General features: G+C 41.6%; 1 protein-coding gene across 1 annotated transcript in view; it reads left to right on the top strand.

Annotated features, from left to right (window-relative positions):
• Window positions 1–6822, top strand: part of LOC108712999 (death-associated protein kinase 2) — a 35967-nt gene extending 29145 nt beyond the window's left edge. Inside the window, exons 10-12 of the mRNA XM_041588386.1 lie at window positions 167–256; window positions 2448–2528; window positions 6182–6822. Of these exons, the coding sequence (XP_041444320.1) occupies window positions 167–256; window positions 2448–2528; window positions 6182–6262 (252 nt within the window). The 3' untranslated portion in view covers window positions 6263–6822. The remainder of the gene's footprint in view (window positions 1–166; window positions 257–2447; window positions 2529–6181) is intronic.
• Window positions 6823–16556: the final 9734 nt, after the last annotated feature.

Genomic DNA, 16556 nt, shown 5'->3' with positions numbered 1-16556 from the left:
GACCAGGGACATGTACAGTGGAAGTAAGAACACATGGAAGCACTGAATATTTTGCTGGTAAGAAACCATTATGCATACATGTAGTTCTAGCAGATATTTAGAATTCCTTTTTTCTTGCACTTTAAGTAACTGTTAATATAATAATTTGATACTCTCTTACATGCAGCCAAGAGATAAGAGTCAGATTATGGTGAGAAAGAGGTCTTTGATAAATTTGGAGAACTTCAAGAAGCAGTATGCCCGGAGGCGCTGGAAGGTAATTGCACTGATGCCACCTTAAATAAAGCCGTTTTAATTATAGAAAAATGAAAACTTGGAATCATTTATAGAAGCACATGTTGTTTTATAAGAAGGAAAGATTCTGTACTGTTTCCTTCCTATACTATAAAACAATGTAGGCCTCTGCAAAAATATATTGTATAAATTAGCTCATATGTGAAACCCTGTTTCATGTATATAAACCATTTCCATAATACTGTAGTATAATTTTTTAGTAGTATATGCCATTGGGTAAGCCTAAATAGAAATTTGCCATTTTAAGAAATAAGGGGCGTCCACTGGGACCATATAATTCTCAAACAAACCATACATGTTAGTTTACATGAGCCAATTAACGGACAGTTCTGTCTTTTGATTTCATACTTCTTCCTTTTACAGTTAGAGTTGGAGTATTTCTGGTCAGGTGATCTCTGAGGCAGCACAGAGAATATCATAAGATGGGGGCTCGAGGGAAAAGATGTAAAAGGAAAATATTTACTTGAAGTTACCAGGAGCAGCTCACCATTACAGTGTCAGAGGGGGTCTAGGGGTGGGCAGTATCAGACTCTTAAAATTACCAAGAGAAAGACAAGCTGACCTGGTTTAGGTTGTTGTTAGCTCCTCCTTTATACATGCCAAGTTAGAGAGCAATTTCGACAGCTTCTTGTGAATTTTGTGATTCAGTTTGATAGAGGGTTATCTGTCCTCACTGAAAATTTTTGTCAGTCAGCCAAATGGAAGTGAAGAAGAACAGCAGCTCTTCTGCCTTTACATGTGTATCACCTAATTGCCCCATGGTTCAACCATATCTGGGGCAATCCAGAGATCCCTCTGCCACCCCCCCCCAGCTCACTCATCTTATCTTTTTGCACTGGAGGGGTTGATTGTGCTCTCTGCACTAGAAGAGATGCATTTCCTGTTTGAAAACTAGAACCTATACAAATAACAAAGCTGCAATGCAAGTGAATCAGTTTATAGCCCCCCCCCACCTCCTGCAGGTAGAGTAATTCTGTTTAAAGTGGACCTGTCACCTAGACACAAAAATCTGTAAAAAAAAATCCTTTTCAAATTAAACATGAAATCCAATTTCTATTTTTTATTAAAGCATTCATAGCCATTGTAAACTCATTTAAAAATCTCAGCTGTCAATCAAATATTGTCTGCCCCACCTCTATGCCCTGGTCATAGAGGCGGGGCAGACAATTACTTTCACTTTCCATTCAGCACTTCCTAGATGTCACTGCTCTCCCCACATTCCCCCGTTCTCTTTACCATTTAATTGTGTAGCCAGGGCATGGGGATGGACATCAGGTCCCCCATTCTGGTGCACAAACAAGATTCTGAGATGATGCAAGGCTTGCCTTAATAACAGTGTGCACAAAATGGCTGCTGCCTGCTTGCTATAATTTTGAAATCCCAGACTGAAGGAAGCAAGATTCAAATAATTTATATAGTGTAATTCAAGTTCATTTTGCTTGACTAATGTGATAAAATAGGATTTTAAATATTTTTTTGGGGTGACGGGTCCCCTTTAAACTAATCCCTGCCTTCCCTAAACTACACCCTTCTTTAGGCTTTTAGATAAGGAGCATGCATGTCAACCCCCAAATGAAAATCTTATCAGTAAAAGGTCTGACTGCATTTTTGAAATACTTGCCACTCTGGTCCCTGAATAGTAAACAGGGAAGCGGCTTCATTTCCTTGATCTCTCTGCATATCAGCAGTTCGCTCAAGTCCCTCTCCCCCTCCCTTCAGAATTCTCCTTGGTGCTTGGCATGGGGCATATGCGCAGTTTGAGCCAGTTGAGTACAGCAGACAAAATAAATGTCTGCTTAGAGAGGTCAGACAGGAGGGGCTATGCACACATGCGCATTAGGAATAGGGAAAAGATTACGTCAGGTCGGGAAAATGGACACGGGTGAAACTCTTAACATACCGTAGTAATGAAGAAGGCAGTGGTACAGAAAATAATGCGGTTCAGGTGGGGGTAAGGCACCCTATGCTGACACAATGTAAGATGAAATAGGGTTGACATTTCCTTTAACACAGCATTGTAATCAGTGGTGAAAGTAGTAGTAGTTTTTCTCGTTGAATCAATTTGTTGTCATTATTTATGTATTAAATTCTGCCTGAAGTTGCTGTGATTTATTTCTGTGTAAATTATTTATTTGTCTTATTTTCATTGACAGCTTTCATATACTGTTGTGTCTCTCTGCAATCATCTGAGGCGTTCATTGAAGAAGAAAATCTACAGTAGCCAAGATGATTTGGTAATACTTAGTTCTAAGACTATAGATAATGTTAAAAAGTAACATTTGTATGAATTACCAAATGTGCCCATATCCTCGAATCCATTGCTATCAAATGTTTGTCTGTCAAACAGCTGACTAGTAAATTCTAACTGATGGTTACTAGGCAAAGCAAAAACAAAAATATTTTCAAAATATTAATCTACATTAAAAGTTTCCTATAGGTCATGTTGCTATTTTTTCACTGATAGTTCTGATTTTTGTAAGTAATTAATACTTGGAGTTCCTAAACCTAACTAACCAGTGTCAGACTGGCCCACCGGGATACCCGGAAAAGTCCCGGTGGGCCCAGGTGTCAGGGGGCACTCCTGCTGCTAAACATTTGTCCTATTTCATGGTCATTCCCTGTTTGTATGAGAACAAAGAGACTAAATAGATGGAATAATAAATTATATTATGTAAAGAAAAAAGACTAGGAGAATATAGGTTGAGGGAGGAGAGGAAGAATAATATTACTAAGAGTGGGCCCCTTGTCTAAGATTAATTGCTGGGCCCCTGCTCAAAGTTTTTGGGTGGGCCCCTGGTGTCCCAGTCCGACACTGTAACTAACTGACCCTTCTTAACCTGTTTCTAATACTGCTACACAAATATGGCAGCCCCTCATAGAGGAACATGGGGGTAAGAAAGGTAATGTAAAAGCATCAAGCAAATACTTAAATTATAAATAGCATTCAAAGATAATGTTATGATAGATATTGTAAAAAAAAGTGGGTGAATTTTTTTGTAGTGAGCACTAATCTCATATGTTGATAAATCTGCCCCTAAGTGTCAGTTAGAATTGAAAATCTGGTTGAGCCAGTAACCTCCATGAGCATGGATAATTTTCCCACCCATAAAATAAGCCCTCATTTTAATCTAGATGTCTACTTGTTGGCTAAAGGACAAGGAGCCCAGGCAATTTACCCCTGTGTAACTATACGTAGGGCAATCGTACAGACTGCTATTTAGACTGAATTTAGACTTACTACATGGCAGTACAATTCAATTCTAGGGCAGACTTGGTGAACCAGTTCATACTTGAGTCATTTACATTTGAAGTATAAAGACAGTGTGCTTGTTATTTTAATAACCTTGTTGAAAGTCTTTGTAGAACAAATAACAAGCACAAATTCTATACTAATTAACTAATATGGGGTTAAGACACCCACAAAGCTTCTGTTCTCTCATTGTTTGGTTTTACTCAATTAGACATGAAACTTAATTCTTAATTATTCAGCCTGAGAACCAGCAAAATTATATTTTAAGAAGGCAAATTATATGAAGTTGTCCACACTGTGAAGGGGGTTAGGGGTTTTATCCTTACCTTACCTTAATGCTGTAAAAGTGCAGTGAACCCTCTTGTTCAACATGACTTCAATGAATACGGCTTGTGCTGAACATACTTTTTGTGTATTGTGTTTTTAACAAAAGATCTTTGTTTTTTTTTATTATTTATTGAGAACATGGCAAACAGGGAAATTGAAACTACGCTGTGTTTGGTCCTTGTGACCAGTGCACAGATAAAGAAAAGTCTATTATGCAGAGGGATTATCTGTGTACTAGTAATCTAATTACCTCACAAAAACCAAACATGGAGCTTGTATTTCCTTGTTTGCCTTATTTAGACAACACACAATATGTTATTATTCATGTTAAAAGGTATATTGCCCCTTAAGTCAGAGGCAATTTTCTACTAGGAGTCTCCAGAGATGAAGCTGTTCCCCAGTGCTTGCCTTTCCTGCGCTACAGAGGGTCCGGGAGGTTGCATCGCTACTGCAGAGGGCAGAATAGTGGAATAGAAGAGAGAGGACTAACTGCTACATGGTGTCAGACATAGGTTTAGGGTAGGCAGGGCCAGGCTGAGCCGACCTGGCTCCCTAGGCAACCCAGTCCCTATTCCCTGCCCTCCCACGTGCGCATGCGTCATAATGGAGGGGGAGGGCAAGGAAGGGCGAGGGAGGAAGAGAGGAAGGGGAGTGCGACAGAGGAGGGAGGCAAGAGCAGCAGAGGAGAGTGAATCCAGACTAGGAGTAGGCAGAAGACCCTTGAACAGACTATTTCCCTAGGCAGGTGCCTCTTCTGCCTACCCCTAGTTTTGGCCCTGAGGGTAAGTATTAGAGCAGTCAGAGGCTCCACCAAGGAATGGATGGGTTAATATCACAGACAGGAACTACCAGTGTAGGGACTGAAGCAGACAACTGTAAACAAGATCATTGTGGCCTGTTGAGAGATCATATTCCAACAATATATTTTGATACTGTTTACAATGCATGGTAACTATTAAACACTAGTGTGAGAGTTCTATGTACAACGTGCTTTGTTGGGAGTAGCAGGGGCCCTTGCAAAACTTGGTAAAACATAAAAAAAAAATCCTGATGCATTTATATTTAACCTTTTATTTTTGTGCGATTTGGAACTATTTGTTCCAGAACTGTAAAGAATAGCCCCATACATTAATTACTGCTTGCGCTTTGCATCAGTGGAATTACAAATTGGAGGAGCAGTATTCTGTTCTATTGAGTGTTAGGGTTCCGTTCTAATTTCCCATAAGGCAGTTTCTAATCCACCTGAAAATGCTTCCTTCTGCATATTCTCAGGATTATGCGAGGAGCTTCTTTGGATACCTCTATTGTAATGTTAGTCCATATGAATGTATTTTAAGGTATTTTGTCATACCACAAGGAGTGCAACTTTCTGGGGACAAAAAAACACCATAAACCAAAATGCCTTCGGAAATGCCTTCCCGCCAGCAAGAATTGCTGGCGGGATGGCACTCTGATCGCTTCGTTTTCCGAAGTCGCCCGAAGTTTCCTCCTGATGCAACTTCAGCAACTTTGTAATATGAAACAACCTGATCTTTTCAGGGAGATTAGTCGCCCGAAGAAGAGCCGATTTGTCGCTGGGCATGTGCCTCAACATGGCTACCCACAACAGGAGCTCCTTCCTGGAGCAGATGGGCCATACGTTGGCGTGGGCAAATTTTTTATTAGCCTGCACCTCTGAGTGGGAAAAAACTCAGGGTGACAGGTACACTTTAATTGACTTCTTCTTGCTGTTTCTGTCTTTTTGAAATGGGGGTCACTGACCCCATCTAAAAAACAAATGCTTTGTAAGGCTACACATTTATTGTTATTGCTTATTTTTATTACTTAACTTTCTATTTAGCCCCTCTCCTATTCATATTTCGGTCTCTTATTCAAATGTTGCAAGGGGGTTTTGGACCATAGCAACCAGATTACTGGAATTGCAAGCAGGAGAGCTGGACCATAGCAACCAGATTACTGGAATTGCAAGCAGGAGAGCTGCTAAATAACTCAAAAACTAAATAATAAATAACTAAATAGTAATAAAAAATTAAATACAATTGCAAATTCTTTCAGAATTTGACTCACTACATTATAATAAAAGTTAATTTAAAGGTGAACGACACTTTTAATTAAACGAAAACATTTCCTATAGGTGAATGAAATGCAAAATATATGAAAAATATTTTTTTTGAATTGTTAGTGTAGCAATATTTATATACCCTAAAAGTTGTTTTTTTCTGATCATTCCTAATTGGATTTTAAGAAAATGATTTTTTGAATAAAGATGATTGTATTTGTCAAGAGCATGTGTTTTTTTTTCTGTTTTAGAGACACTGTGAAAGTGATGTAGAAGAGGATCTAATAAGAAGAAAAGTGATCCATCCAAGGAAAAGAAGCAGCACCTCCTGAGTGATTAGGAAGAACATCCTAGCTCAAGGTCATTCTCTGGAGTGTATATTTCAGACATCTGCCACTTTAGGGGACATATTTAAAACATTAGCGGTGATGTTGCCCATAGCAACCAATCAGATTTCAGCAGTTAAAAAAACAAAAGCAACAATCTGATTGGTTGCTTTGAGCAACATCACTGTTAATGTTTTACTCCACTTTTTACACAGTATGATAAATAGACCCCCTAGGTGTTGCTGAACTACCATTCCCCATATCTCTTCATCAGTGGAGCTAGTCGAGAAATTCTGCCATTTTTTATTTGATGGGTGCCACAACCTTTTTAGTATTCGCTTGTCTTCTGTAAAATTGACACATCTTTATTGGTATCCAACCCCCATCTTTATATTGTTTGTTTCATTGTGCTTATATAGCGGAAAATATGCCATGTTATTTATGTTATATAATCTTGCCCAGTGTTGGAATGACTTTAATGTTGCTTTTTTATGTTTCTCATTTTTAACAAATAGCTGTTTTCTGCTATTATTCTAGCAGTTTGAGTTATTTTGAAGTATCAAGTATAGTTTTTTTTACTTAGTTTCCACACACACACACACACAAGCTGCTATAGAGGAAGCTGACCCTGTGGTCCGACACCTCTCCCTCAGGCCCCCTGTGACCTGTGAAGTCTACTTTTTCTATAGTTACGCTACTGGTTCAGATGAGTAGTCATGTGATGTCAACAGATGGCAGATTGAAGCATAGCACCTGTGAAAACCACCAATGAAGATCTTTTTCTGGAATTCCTTTGTGGTTGTCTAGTGAGATCATTTGAGATTTCATTGCGTGTAGTTTCTCCTAAAGAAATAGAATTATTCGTCACAGTAACCAACAGCAAACAGTAAAATTCAAATAGTATTATAGTATATAAGTTTATGTACTCTAAAGCATCAGTATCCTTTACTATTTCAAGAGAGTAGAAAAAGGTATCTTAACGAAAACCCTTAAATACGTTGAACCTTAAAGGCACATACAAGACTATGGTAAAATATTTACAGCTTGGCATGCAAAAGTAATGCTTTATACATACATTCATTCATTTTTCAGTGGCATAGCTTTTGGGGACTTGGCCCCACTGCCCCACAAGATTTGTTTCCGAGATGGTGACAATTTTCCAAAACATGTTGCAGGTAACCCGCTATTTCAAGCGAATGATGGGTTAGCTGCACCCCCCCCATCCACAGGCCCCCTAAAGAAGGGTAGCAGACCTCTGTGAACAGTGTCGGACTGGCCCACCAGGATACCAGGAAAAGTCCGGGTGGGCCCAGGTGTCAGTGGGCCCTCCTGCTGCTAAACATTCGGCCTATTTCATGGTCATTCCCTGTTTGTATGAGAACAAAGAGACTAAATAGATGGAATAATAAATTATATTATGTAAAGAAAAGAGACTAGGAGAATAGAGGTTGAGTGAGGAGAGGAAGAATAATAGTACTGAGAGTGGGTAAGTGGACGAGGGGGGGCAGGATTGCAGGAGCAGCCTCAGGTGGTTCCTGCCTCAGAAACGGCCCTGACTGAAACTTTCATTATGTACAAAAATAGAGAATAAAAAGGAGTTAATTAATCCAATAAATATTTTTAAATATGTAAATAGTAAAAAGATGAAGCAAGAAGGGATGGGACCCTTTGTATCAGAGGGAGATAAATTGGTTGATGAGAGAAGGGAAAAAATGGAGATGCTGAATAGCTAATGATGGCTTCCTTTTTAATAGGCCCAGTTCTAATAATAGAACTACTGATGAATGGGTGACTAAGGAGGAAATTATTTTTGGATTCCTTGAGCAGTTGTGTTACTACTAGGGGAGCAGTGGGTGTAACAGCCCCCCCATAGAGCCCTCTGGATAACACTGCTGACAACAATCTGAAGGTAAGATCATGCATAGTGACAACAGATTGGCAAATTGTTAATATGATGACAATAACCCTTGCAGTTTACACCCCTACCATACTGAAGGGTGTACATATACATAATGAATCAATATTTGATACAGTAATCATAACTTTATAAATATTACATTCAAACATGGACTAAAAATGGAGGAATCTTGAACCATCATATTTCCCAACCATAGAAAATTAATTAACAATTAGACTAGTTAGAAAAATTCAAAAACAAAAAATTATTAATTAATTAGAAAAATAAATCAAAAATTGATGAATCAAAAAATGACAATTAATTGGAGAAAAAGGAGGAGATAAAAAGTCTAAAATTCATTGACAAGGAATTAATTACCTAGAAAAAACATGTAAATTCCCATTTCTGATTTAAACCCCCATGTGTTTCTATAGTTTTAGGGTTGGTATATCCAATATGCTTCCCTCTTAGATAGTATCTTATCCTTGTCACCCCATCTATTATATTTGGGGCTATCGATAATCTGGAAAATAATATTGAAGCAGTTGTTAAAACAAATAGCACAAGAAAAGTGGATTAAGTTGCAAAAATCGTACATTTGAGTTAATAAGGGAAACCTGCTCATGTAGTACGTGGGAGAGAATGGCACATGGAAAGAATGAGAAGTAAATAGCATAAAAAAGGATGGCAGAATAATCAAAAAGGATCAAGTGAAGAAGAACATTTAGAAGCAAGAAAGAATAGCAGAAACGAAAAACATTAAAGGAGAACTAAACCCTAAAAATGACATATTTTATATACTGAACTTGTTGCACCAGCCTATCTTAATAGCAGCAATGATCCAGGACTTCAAACTTGTCACAGGGGGGTCACCATCTTGGAAAGTGTCTGTGACACTCACATGCTCAGTGGGCTCTGAGCAGCTATTGAGACGCTAAGATTAGGGGTTTTCACAAATTATCACACAGAAAATGAGGTTGACCTGTAATATAAGATGATGCTACAGGGCTGATTATTAAATTCTGATGCTAGTTGCACTGGTTTCTGTGCTGCCATGCAGTAATTATCTGTGTTAATTACTAATCATCCTTAAAGAGCGACATTTATATTCTAGGAGTACTGTATATTTTCAGTTGGTATTGAGTCAAATACAAGGTACTGTTTTATTATTAAAGGGGTTGTTCGCCATGGCTTAACTTGATATCGAGAATGAAATTCAGAGCCTTTTTGTAATTGGTTTTCGTTTTTTATTACTAGTGTATTATGAGAGACTGGCATATGTATAGGAGAGGGTCTGACTAGAAATATGAGGAATAAAAAGTAACAATATCAATAAATGTGTAGCTTTACATAGCCTTTGTTTTTGTAGATGGGGTTAGTGAACCCTTTTTGAAAGCTGTAAAGAGTCAGAAGAAGAAGGCAAATAATTCAAGAACGATACAAAATAAATAATGAAGACCAATTGAAAAGTTTCTTAGAATTGGTCGCTATAACATACTAAAATTTAATTCAAAGGAAAAACTATACTCCCAAAATGAATACTTAAGCAGCATATAGTTTATATCAAATCAAGTGGCATATTAAATAAACTTACCAAACTGGTGTAGGGATCTGGTAAATCAGCCACCCCTAATAATATGGACAGGCAAGTCTTATAGATGCCTAAATGGGTCCTAACAGGGACCTATTTCATTATTCTGCCATAAGCTATGCCCTTGGTGTTTACAACAGTGTCCAGTAGATGCAACTGCGCTAAAGTTTAAAGGATGCAGTGATTCCCCTGGGTTCCGCTTAGGGAAAAGGCTGAAAGCTGGGTGTACCTTCATTGCTGCTGTGTATGTTCTCTTCCCTGTGGAGATTAATACTGACCAAAGGTGCTGTGAGTATATGCCTATCCACTGCTGATGCATGATCCTATTTGCTCTTATGTACACTCCATTGAGGATTGTATTGTTCAATAAATGTGTTCTTTGGTTAAGTTATAAGAACTACTGGCGCCCAATTATTGCACCCTGGATCAAGTTACAGTTAAACTACTCCCTGCCTCCACACTGTTTCCGAGGGCTTACTCCCTAAGAATTAAGGTCTCATCCAGAGCACAGTATTGGGAGTGGAACTCATGGTTAGAGAACAGTGCACTCAATTTACTATACCACTACATTTTGGTGCCCAACATGGGGCTCTGTACAGGGTAGAACTGTAATACCGCATCGCAGCCTAGTGTGACAGATGCTGCGGGGGGGGACTCTATAGGAAAAAGGCCAGAAGAAACCGGCGGGAGACTTCTGTGGTTCTTCTCTCCCGTGCAAAACATGCTGGCGTAGAAAGTATTATAGTACTGAGCATACAGGAAAAATGGCTCCATTGAAGCCCTGTGTGGTATGTGCCTGGGTTGCTGCTGTGGACTTCGGTAATGAGAAGTTAAAATGTTACTCCAGTCTGAAGGGTTCCCAGTTGTTTGCTAGGAGACCCTCTAGAGTTTACCTCGTTGGAGTGCCTGACGGCTGCCCAATTATTTATGTAAGCCTGTCCAGTCAGCCTCCCCTGGAGGGTATAGGATTAACTGAATCCACTGATACTGTGGACTGTTCGAAGAATCCGAGGTCCCCGCTGCTGAGCTACCGGCTGAGCCTGAGCGCCCGGTAATGCTATTAAAAGAAGAAAGCACTCCTACGAGTGTGATTCCCCTCTCCCTAGCTCATAATGGAGAAGAGGGTTATGTAGTGAACCTGCCCCAGGAAGCGCCTGAGGCAAGTGTTAATGTGCCCCCGTGTGTAGAAGTGGATTTGAGTGTTTTTCTGATGGAGGCTGAGATGTGTGCAGTGACTGTGTTAAACCCTCCTGCCATATAAGCTCCCAGTGTCAACACAATGCATGAACATTCCCCTGCTGAAAGTGTTCCACCAGGGGGAGCCCAAGGAGGAGTTGCTGCCGGCACGAGACTCCAGAGGATACCGCCAGACTCGCGATGGAAAGCCCTGACCTGGGTGAGATCACGCCCACCATTTTGAGGGTAGTGGCGACCACGTTGAAGGTGGACGTGTGCGATGAAAAGATGGTGGAGTTGGCTGCGGAGCCCGCCATTAGAGAGGCTATGGAGAAAGTGCTTTGTCTCCCTGCAGCTGCAGAGTCAGAGAGACATTATGTCTGGTAAGGGACTTTTACTTCCAGTGAGAGGGGCCCAATGATCCCGTTTTGTGGCCGGTGTTAGATGGAGATGCCTGAGATTTCCTTGGAGATAGACTGTTGAAGGTGTGGTGGAACGCGAGCCCTAGTGTACCAGGAGATCTATAACATGCTATGTGATGAAGGTAAACTTCCCCTTTAATTATATGCAGTGGTTCATATTGTTAAACAAACAGCCCATGAGACTGAATGGATGTGAGAAAGAGTTGCACAGATAGGAGGTGTCAGTATTGCCTATACCAGTGATCCCCAACCAGTAGCTCATGTTGCTCTCCAACCCCTTGGATGTTGCTCTCCGTGTCCTCAAAGCAGGTGATTATTTTTGAATTCCAGCCTTGGAGGCAAGTTTTAATTGCATAAAAACCAAGAATAGTGCCAAGTAGAGCCTCCTGTAGGCTATTTACACCATTTATTTAAATAATTTTTATAATTCATTCATTTATTCCAAACAAAAGAAACATGTTCATCTTTACCTATTTTTTAATCAGGATATATTTATATATAGAAAAAAACGAGTAATGGATGGTTTTTTATTTGATATTTAATAAATATGGTATTTTAAAATAATTTATATACAGTAAAAAAGTCCAATCCATTCAAGACCAATAGGTTAAAAATAATCGGTTCATTTCAAGAAGATAAGTTCCCCAGATGCCTTAAGAATACTGGCTGTGTTATCAGTGATTCATTATATATATACCAAATTGTAACAGTATCTGTATGATTCTTTGTTTCAAACGCTACACGAACGTTACATGGTATCCATGACAACCCATGGAAGCTAATCCTCGCGATAGATACACGGACCAGTACGAGTGGGGTTTAAGTCTCGCGATAGTTCCTCCAGTGACGCACCTTCAGGAAGTGATTTAAACCCGACGCTGGGGGTACGCTCTTACTACGCCTTGACAAAGCTATTAATGCGAAACGCGCGTCGGCGTTTGGATTCCTCTTTTAAACTTAATTTTAGAAGGATTTGAGTCTATTGGGTTAACGGAATAGAAGGGGTGGGGAAGATATTCACTTCAACCAGTGCTCGGTAATCTCTCTTTTCCTGTCCTTACACATGGCAGTGGGCAATAAGGGTTATATTCCCCTGACGTAGGAAGGCACAGGAAATAGAATAAAAGCACTTCCGGGTCCCCACCCGCGCCCATCTCAATTCTCCTGTCGAAGACTACCCCCATACCAGAGGAGCTACTCTCTCTCCTTCTGAAGCGCCTGGGGCCGAGGTTCTCACCTTGTGAGTGTCCCAGGGGAAGCCGGCGGGCTTCAGGCCTTTTGTTGCCTACGGCGCAATAAGTCGCAATGCTGCCGCGGGAGGTAGCGCATGCGCGATAAGACGCTGATCGCCCATCTTTACTATGGCGCTACTAAACATGGCGAAAACTCGCACACGCGAAAACACGCCGAGCGCCCATCTCCAATATGGCGCCTACGGAACGCGGCGAAAACACGCATGCGCATTAGCGCACAACTTAAAGGCGCGCGCCGGACGCAGGTAAGCACAGATTGGCGTTTTTTCAGTAAGGCTGCAAACCATACCAGAGGAGGAAATCTTTTCAGAAACACCAAAACCTCTGCTGTGCCCCTGTACTCACCGTCCAGCCCAGGTGTAAGTCAAGCTGGCTAACTAAAACGCAGGAGCCTTCCTACTATATATATATATACATTATATATCTTACAAGATTACCTTAACTATCTTGCAGACTGTCTACTATGAGCAGACACTCAGGCTCCAGGGGGTAAGTGCACCAAAGAGAGTCTTTTGTACAAAGGGATAGCAAAAGAAGGTGAGTAATTCTTGTAATATTTTTTCCAGAAGTCCCTCTCCAAGAGAAGAATCTCAAAGGAGAAAGACTCCCAGGAATGACTGTATGGCCTGCGGAGATGCAGCTCTACATGATAAAAGATTATGTGAAAGATGCCTACAGGAAGCAGCAGGCCCTTCTCCTGACTTACACAACCTTAAAGATTGGATGCAGAGACCCTGGAGGGCCAGAGGCATGGTCAATCAAGTCACTGAGAGGGTCTTGAATAACATAGGAGACAAATACAAACCAGCCTCCTCTACAGCGGGTAGCAGTAGCAGACCCCACAAAAGAAGGGAGCCCCCAAGCTACTCCAGCGTCTCCGAAGGGGAACTATCGCAGTCTGAAGAAGAAGAACATAGGTTCCTTCAACCTAGATTACCTGGATCCCCTGATCAAAGCCATGAGATCAGCCCTAGATCTTAATACTACCGAGGACACCCCTAAACATGACAGAATGTTTAAGTCGATAGCCAAAAAAGGTGCAAAATTCCCTTTACACAGAGTAATCAAAGATACCATCATGGAAGAATGGAAAACACCAGACAAAAAAATAGGCACCTCCAGAAGAATCAAAAAACTGTACCCCTTCGAGGAAAACGACTTCAAATTCTGGTATACTGCCCCAAAAGTCGACGCAGCTATAACCAGAGTAGCAAGACGCACTACTCTTCCTGTGGACGAAGGGGTATCACTGAAGGATGCTATGGAGAGGAGACAAGACATGACCCTTAAAAAGTCCTACTTAATAAATGGGACATCCAATCAAGCCTCAGTAGTGATTACCACACTAGCAAGAGCCATCCAAATCTGGATAGAAGACCTGGAACAATCCATCAAGAATGGAACTGAAAGAAAAAAACTGATAGAGATAGTCCAAGACATCAAAACTGTGAATGAATACATTACAGAGGCTTCCATGGACCTGGTCAAATTTTCTGCCAAAGCCATGGGGCTTAGCGTGGCGGCCCGCAGAGCTCTCTGGTTGCGCCACTGGCATGCCGACCCCCAGAGCAAGCACAATCTCTGCTCACTTCCCTTCGAAGGGTCCCTACTATTCGGGGAAAAACTTGATAATATTATATCTAAGGCATCAGCAGGGAAATCTGCTTTCCTCCCACAGGACAAAAGGGAAAAGAAACCCTTTCGGAAGCCTTTCCAGGATGCCAAACAATATAGACCAGGCAAACCCTCCTTCAAACAACCCTGGAGGGCCAGAGGCCAGGGTCAACCCTGGGCCAGAAGAAAGGATTTCAAATCCGATAAGAAGTCCGCATGAAGGTGCGCGAGCCCCCCTGTCTTGCCTTGGAGGAAAATTAAAACTATTCAAGACAGTGTGGGCTCAAAACATATCAGATTCTTGGGTACTGAAGATTCTCAGCGAACAGGGGCGTAACTATAGAGGAAGCAGACCCTGCGGCTGCAGGGGGGCCCAGGAGGTATAGAGGCCCCACGAGGCCCTAATTCATATACAATTTCAATAAATATTGGAGAAACAAGTCCACCTCTAAACATTTTGGGGGCCTGAAAAATAATTTGCTGTGGGGCCCAGTAATATCTAGTTACGCCACTGTCAGCGAAGGTTACAAGTTAGACCTCCACACCTATCCAACAAGTACCTTCGTATCCTCAGAGAAACCCAGATCCCTGGCATGATACTGGGCAAACACTACGAATATCAAGCCCTTCCATTCGGTCTTGCATCTGCCCCAAGGGTCTTCACAAAGATTCTAGCACCTATGATAGCCTTCCTGAGACTGAAAGGTATCCAAATCTTCGCATATCTCGACGACATGCTTATAAAGGCACCATCAAGGATTATCCTCCAACAACATATAAAGATTGTCCTGAATACCCTGGGGAAATGGGGATGGATTGTCAACAAAGGAAAATCCAACCTACAGCCTACACAAGAAATCTTATTCCTAGGAGTCCTCATCAACTCCAAAAAACTTCAAGTGAGACTCCCAGAGGAAAGAGTCTCAGACATAATCCACCAAGTACAACAGCTATCTCTCCACCCCATCACTACGGCAAGGATATGCCAACAAGTCTTGGGAAAACTCACGTCTACTATAGACTCTGTAAAATGGGCCAGAATCCATACGAGACCTCTCCAAGAAGAGTTCCTCAACCAATGGGACAGGAACCACGAGAGAGACTCCCAGCTGATACACATATCTCCCACCACAATATCCCAAATATCCTGGTGGCTCAAGAAAAGGAACCTGGAAACTCCAGTATCTTTAGCCTCCCAGAAATGGGAAATCGTCACGACGGACGCAAGCCACAAGGGCTGGGGAGCCCACTACAAACTAATCCAGATTCAGGGGAAATGGACTCTGTCAGAGAGCAAAAGATCCTCCAACTGGAGAGAACTGAGGGCAGTCCTTTCAGCCATACATCATCTCCAAAAGCACTTAAAGAACAAATCCATCCTGATCAAATCAGACAATCTTACAACAGTAAGTTACATAAACAATCAGGGAGGAACCAGGTCCAGGCAGCTGTCCTCCTTGACCACAGCTATTTTCGAATGGGCACAAAAGAACGTGACAACCATCAAAGCTTCCTACATCCCAGGTCCCTCAAACTCCTTAGCGGACCACCTCAGCAGGAAGTTTCCAGCAATTGGAGAATGGGAACTGAACCAGGATGTGTACAACTCAATCCGCAAGAAATGGGGCCACATGACCATCGACCTAATGGCGACCTTAGAACAAAAAGAACAAAGTGTTCTGCTCCTGGCAGAAGGACCCCAGAGCAACATACTGGGATGCGTTCTCCTTCCACCTAGCATACATCTTTCCTCCAATATCAATGATAGCAAGAACTATCAAGAAAATTCAGGAGGACAAAGCACATATAATCCTCATCACACCATGGTGGCCAAGGAGACCTTGGTTCCCTCTCCTCTTCCACCTATCTCACAAGAAGCCGTTCCGACTACCAGTAACTCCAAGCCTGCTCCACCAGGGAGCCACACTACACCCAGATCCCGGAAATTGGGCCCTGACTGCTTGGAACCTGAAAGGATAAAGCTGAGGGGAATGGGTCTCTCCGACGAAGCCATCAAGACCCTTACAGCATCTAGAAAAATATCCACATCCACCAAATACTACAAGATCTGGGAAAAATTCTCAAGCTGGGGCTCGGAAAAGTATGGAGCCTCCTTCTCCATATCCGAAATTTCCATCATAGAATTCCTACAATCAGGGGTAGAGGCTAACCTTAGCTCCTCCACTTTGAAAGGCCAGATATCTGCCATTTCTGCTTATACAGATAACCAATGGGCCGCCCTACCTCTGATTAAAAAATTCTTCAAGGCCCTTGCCAGAATCCGACCCCAAGTCAGAGATGTTGTCCCCCCATGGGACCTTTCTCTAGTTCTGGACGCCTTGACCAA

The sequence above is a fragment of the Xenopus laevis genome, chromosome 3S, assembly GCF_017654675.1.
Source record: "Xenopus laevis strain J_2021 chromosome 3S, Xenopus_laevis_v10.1, whole genome shotgun sequence".
Classification (NCBI taxonomy): domain Eukaryota; kingdom Metazoa; phylum Chordata; class Amphibia; order Anura; family Pipidae; genus Xenopus; species Xenopus laevis.
Note: the sequence above shows the minus strand (reverse complement) of the source record. Positions and strands in the feature narration are given on the sequence as shown.